This window comes from Patagioenas fasciata, chromosome 3 (assembly GCF_037038585.1).
Source record: "Patagioenas fasciata isolate bPatFas1 chromosome 3, bPatFas1.hap1, whole genome shotgun sequence".
Taxonomy (NCBI): domain Eukaryota; kingdom Metazoa; phylum Chordata; class Aves; order Columbiformes; family Columbidae; genus Patagioenas; species Patagioenas fasciata.
The window spans coordinates 82413443-82419702 of record NC_092522.1 but is presented as its reverse complement, the minus strand read 5'-3'; the positions used below and the strand labels follow the sequence as shown (position 1 = coordinate 82419702).

At 37.2% G+C, this 6260-nt stretch overlaps 1 protein-coding gene across 4 annotated transcripts in view; it reads right to left on the bottom strand.

Moving 5' to 3' along the window:
• Positions 1–1987: 1987 nt before the first annotated feature.
• ASCC3 (activating signal cointegrator 1 complex subunit 3) overlaps positions 1988–6260 on the bottom strand; it is a 263881-nt gene continuing 259608 nt past the window's right edge. For all 4 annotated transcript variants that reach the window (XM_065835259.2, XM_065835258.2, XM_071806703.1 and 1 more), the window contains exons 40-42: positions 4830–5036; positions 2710–2885; positions 1988–2611 (exon numbers count right to left, since the gene is read on the bottom strand). In XM_065835259.2, the coding sequence (XP_065691331.2) occupies positions 2464–2611; positions 2710–2885; positions 4830–5036 (531 nt within the window). In that variant the 3' untranslated portion in view covers positions 1988–2463. The remainder of the gene's footprint in view (positions 2612–2709; positions 2886–4829; positions 5037–6260) is intronic.

The window sequence follows — 6260 nt, the reverse complement described above, 5'->3', positions numbered from 1 at the left end:
AGCTCCTCCCAGAAGGGACAAAAAAAGAACAAAAAACCCAAACTGCTTGCAAACTGGAATGAGAAACTCAACACTAAAAATATGTGTGTGTGCTGTCATTTTTCCCATTTATCAGTAATAGTGCTAATTACGTTATTGAAGTATTTATATATATATTTATTTATTCTGTGATTGTCATACTTCTGTTAGCTATTCTTACTTTGCACCATTAGCTATCACGGGACTGAATGTATTGATTGTTCCTTCTAAGCAGCTGTCTCAAATGGAACAGGAATCCTTCTCTCGTATTTTTCAGATAAGTACTGATTCTAAGCAATTTGCTTAAATTCATTCTATATTACTTAAGACTTTTTTATGAATCCAATGCTTTTGAAAAGAAAGTTTCAAAAATGTTATTTAGAAATTTCACCAAACTATTTCTAAAAACAATTAGCATGCTAGGAAATAATACAAAATTTCCAAACCAAAGTACAAATGGTACAAATTACATTATAGAAACTCTTTAATTGATTAATACAGAATACTGAAGCTATTGTCTGCTACGCTGCAGTTAAACTGTTTTGTGATCTGCATTTACAAAGCAACAAGAGCTAACGTCATTATGGTGGTATGTTGTTTGACTCTGGCATAGCTCTTTTTCCTAATTAATTAAAATTGTTGAGGGACAATATACTGCTTCAGCTAAGACTTTTCCCAAAGAAAGGACTTAATTTCTGTGAAAATTTATTTGCAGACTAGGGAAAACAATTCTCTTAAAAATGGGCGTAGGACTAAGTAAATGTGTGCATAACGAAACTTTTGCTCACCAATTTGAAAAAAAAAAAATCTGTTTCCTGTGAGACACACACCATATTATACTGGATTTAGTCTAAATGGCAACGGTGGCAGTTGTATCATCCAGCAGGCTCTAAATAGAGTGACAAATTGTCTGTTATTTTTCTAATTTTTTAGGCAATAAAGTTAACTTACTTATGAATTTTTTAACAATCTAGTGATGTGAAGATCTCTGAAAAAACTCAACCATAGGTGACCTCCAGCAGTCCCTTCCAACCTCAGCCATTCCATGCTTCTATGCGGGTGCAGCACCACCAGTGTAAATTTTTTTTTTGAGGGAGGGCAGGGTGAAACTTGCAGGCAACAACTCTGCTGCATTCTTTCACATGGTGAAACACAGTGGAAATGACAGCAAAATGATCCCTCAGAATGGTAAGGCTCACCAGCTAAATGCAAAGCTGAACAAGTGCAAATAAATATTAATATTCTATTTAAGGGCTGGTCTACCCGAATGAAGACGGGTGATGTTTTTGCAGTGTTTTGCCTCCAGCTCCTTGCCCAGCATCTTGAATCCCCTTAAGGCTGAGCAGAGGCCTGGCCTCAGGATCATAGATCTTGGTAAGCAGCCTCATCCCTGTCTTGTGTAGAAGACAGAAGCTGCTACTTTCTCTGTTCAGATTTACATCTGGCAGACAGAAGTGTCTCCATGGTGCTATCACTGAGCTGGGCATCCCTTAGAGAATACCCGTTGTCAGGCAGAACTTGTCCTTGCTCATCAAGCTGCCTGTTGTAAACCCCATTTCTGGAGCTTCACTCTCCCATTTACAAAAAGGTAGGGGTCTGTTTTAGCACTGAACCCTAGAATAGGACACTCTATTTTATACACCTTAGTCCCTCAAAATTCAGAAAAAAAACACCCACTAAAGAAATTGTAAAGATGTAATATGTATGTCTGGTGTGTATAAATATATATATATACGTGTGTGCGCGTGCATCCATGTAAAGGGTAAACTTGAATTATGATCCATATTAATCACATAATTGCTATACTGGAAATATTTTATACTATTTATCATGCCTTTATAACCATATTTACTGCACATATAATGGATGTAAATTTGTGAAATTTTTCCTTTAGATTATCGCCTTTAAACTGTAGTATGTGTAACAGGATGATTTTGTTAATATATATTTCATGTTTTACACTGAAATGTCTAATGCAAAACATTCTTACAGACTTATTTTTATTGAAATAGAACACATCCATCAACATTTTCAGCAGTTCTCAGAACAAATTTTGTATTTTTCCCTATAAATTAAAAAAGTTGACTATTTAAACTACATTAACGCATAGGCTACAGAACGCTTTTCAAAATTAAGATTATAGCCCTAAATTTGCGCAAATTACAGTATCTTTTAGTCTTTTATTTTGATGTGTCAAAATTCAGTTAACAATACAACTTCTGAAAGAAGAAAGATGAAACAAGAAAAGACAAATCTTCATAGAGGAATAAGGCCACTGTGGCTAACTCTGTGTTCCCAGAGTCAATACAGCAGTCACTTTATATTTCCCAGTTGTCTTGAGGTTTGAAGTTGGTTCCACTAAGGCAAATGCATTTTTGGATGTCCAGAATGACCAGGTGGCTTCGCTGCAAGACCAGTTCTTTTGAGTGGACTTTTCAGGTCACCTTAGTTCAGAGCCAGGTGACTGACAGCATCAAACGCCTCTGTTGTGACTTGTGCTGAAGTACCAGCAGGTATAATGTTCAGGTAAATATCGTACTGCTGGTCCATGCCAAGGTAACTGTCACTCATGAGATACAATGTGTAGATACACCTAAAAGGCAGAAAGCACAATTGTTAGTTTGGAAATTAGGTGTTGACTACTTGGAAAAGATGAGCATTAAGAGAACTTAATTTGTAAATTTGTCATACTTTCCAGGAGTTTCTGGAGTAAAAAAAGCAACAGAAACGGTATTTCGATTTCTGACATATCCAGTTCTCTTCAGGGCGATGAGTTCTTTTTTATCAACTTCTCCCAATATCAAAAACCATCCTTCATCTTTGACTTTGGGGAATCGAGGAGCCACTGCCTTACTGTCTTGCTTTCCCTGTTGGGGAAAAGAAACAGTTTAATAAAACTAGAAATCACCTTTCCAAAATGCCTTGGTGCCTGGATTGAAAAACAGGTCAAAAACACATTGTTGTGAATTCTTAGATAAGATGATAGTTTAGCCAGATTAAAGTATTTTTGTTATTTCTTTCCAGATGAAGAAGTTTTTTTGTTTTTTTTTTTAAATAAAATCATGGCCCACAACGAAAAACCCAGAGTACAAGATACTATTCTACTTGTTTTGTGAGCTATTAAAACTTGAATGGAAATACTGTTCCCTTTTTATAATTTCATCTAATATATTCCAAATGCTATTCTCTGCAGAAGGGTTAATTGTAAACCTCGTGTCTTTAAAAAATGCTAAACAATATTGTTCAAGATTAATATAAAGACAAAAACAGCACTTGAAGTCTTTATTTGAGGTTGATATAGCAAAAGGAAAGATTATTTCAGTGATTCCTTAAGACAGTGACTTTGCTCCTGAAAGCTGAAGATACAGTGATGAGCACTCCATCAGCATTCATCTTGTGTTCTGTAGACAGAAAAGCTTTACTGAAGATTTACACAGAAGAAAAAGCACCATCATAGCAATGAAGCTTCAGAAAGAGTTTGATCCAGCTGTTTCTTACAAAAGAGGGATCAAATTCTAGGAGAGCTTTATAAAACGGTGATCACTGCATGAAATGCTCTTGCTCCCTTCTTTTCAGTTGTTTCTTGTTAGGAAAAGCCTCTGTCAGTAACTGGCACAACAAACACAACATTTTATGGAGGAGCTTTGACCCTTTTTCCTTCCTACAAATGAGAGAGTGTCCCCATGAAGCTACAGTGAACCTGCTGTAGTCAGGACAAGAAGTCTTTTGGGGAAAAATAATACTTTTCAAATATAATTATTTTACTAATGTAAGTTAACTTCAGCATTTACAACATTATTATTATTCTTTTTATCAAAACGAAATTGTCTTAAGAGTGTCAGAACCAACATCTAAAACTCTTCTCTGCTTTTATCTTGAACTCTTCTTTGTATCTGAACAAAAATGCTGATAATTATTCTTAGTTGTTTGAAATGTTAGAGGAATTCATGAGCAAAATTACAGTCATGGTGGTCCATATGCCACCCATGGTATGCAAATGACCAAAAGAAGTGCATCTATAGGTGACAGCTACAGTGTCAGCAGTGCCTGATCTGAGTGCAGAAGGAATGGTCAGAACTCTTCCAAGAGCCGACAACCAGGAACAGTGAGTTACTGCTGCTGCTTCCAGCAGCTGGAAACCTGTTTCTGGCTTGGCCCGTGAAGAAGACCCAGAGGAAATGGGATGTGCTTTATTTAACTGGGCAAAGGGGTGGGACTGAAATTTGGGCGTGGAAAAGAACTGAGTGCCGAAGTTGCTCTAGGAGCTGTTCAAAAAAACTTCACATGCAAAATACGAGGAAAACATCCTCAGTAGAGGTCTGGGGACGTGTAATGAGTAGAAACAACAGGTATAGGTATGGCTCTAGTGTGCAGTTTGGAGGCACATGGGAGGGTAATAGGGAAGCTTAGAAATGGGTTTGGGGAAACAGGATGTGCAACAGGATGAGTGGCAGGACTTTGGGGCTGGCAAGTACTTGAGTACTGCCTCAAAAGTTATAATCTCCGCTGTCACTGCTTATGGTACCCATGCATATGAACTTTATGAATTTCTGGTTTGTAAAAAGTGAGAGATTTTTTTCATTGACTGGAATTGGTCTAGGATTTTACATTACATGTCTATTTTCTATCCTGTTGCAACCTGCAAAAACATTTGGTTCATTACTAACACAGAAAAGGCTTTGAAGGTGTTTATAATTTACATAATACTTAAACCGTAAGAAGACTTGTTATGCTGTATAAAGCATTATTGATAATATAAATGGATTATTGGAAACTTGTGCACTTAGGAAGGAAATGATAAATTAATCTACCTGATACCCCATCTGGGTTCTCTGCAGATTTATTTGGAGCACATACTCTTGATCAGCGTGTAATTTGATCCATCGTTTGTCGTCTCGTGTGTCTGTTGCCGAAGTGGGAACTGGCACTTCATTCTGTGGTTGAGCTGGGTCATCCCAACAGCCCTTAATGCTCAGGCTGACGTTCAGAATTGGCAAACGGCACAAGAAATTCCAGGCCTGTAGAAAAAACAGATCCCTGTGGATTACAAGACAATCTATACAACACAGACCATTGTCACTGTAACAATAACAATTCAATGCGCAGCCTACATACTTATTCTGTATTCAAAATATTTTATTATGTTTTAGAATATCATATATAATTAATTGTAAGACTTTCTGTCATAAGCATAAAATACTTTTCATTAACCTCTTACTCTACTTTCTTCTAAGCAAATAAAAGAAATGTGAAACTCCTCAAGTACTCACTAAGATTACTGATGTCTGAACAGAGGAAAAATTCCTTACCACTCCCGATTAAAATATTTTTTCCCTATAAGCCACTTAAAAACTAGTATAATTAAGTTTTAAATGAAACTTCCTTAGCATAATCCATACAGAACAAGTCACTGCAGTGCTAATTAGCAATGCGCAAACCTCAGAGAGTTCCGAGGATCAGTTCAGATAATTAACCAAAAGTTCAACTGCACATCCAGGGTTATCCTGAGCTTTTTTTCTTTTTAAAGTAAGTTTTCTTGTATCGATATTCACAAATCCTCCTTCTTATAATCCTCCTGAGGAATCTTAACTCTCTGTGGTTTCTCATGAGCTGCAACAGGCCCTCAGCTTTTTGTCAGCCTTGTACAGAGAACTGGTGTTAGAGGGATATGATTTGTGTCAGTGAACGTGACACTCTCTTCAACCTTAAAGAGGGATCCTGAAAATGCAGCCCTATGTACCTCTCAGTTTGGTCTCCATCAGACAGGAAAAGCAGCAGTGAGAAGCTGTGATAAAAATGGAGGGGAGCAATGCAGGCTTCCATTTAGTAAAAAGAAAATCAGCATGTTCACTTGATGAAATTTGTTAGGAAGACAAAATGGAAAAATGGGCTGTGGAATGAAAGCAGGGATTTGTGGCCTCACACGGCTAAAAAAGATAGATGAGGCTGGCACTGGGAGAAAAACAAACAAAAAACCAAGTGCCACCCTCTGCCCTTCCCTTCTTCTCCTCCACCCCCAAACCAAAACAGGAGTCAGTGCTTCACCCATGTTTTCAAACAACACATATGAAAAATGGGAGGATGGGAGGAGAAGAAAGAAGAATATTGGTCTTCGTAAAGAGCCTGCAGATGTCAAAATGGGAACATGTGGAAATGAAGACGATAGGCACAGTTGTGTGGGCAATACTGGCACGGAACAGAATGTTTTATCTGGAGAAAGACTAAAGTATATGTTATTTTTC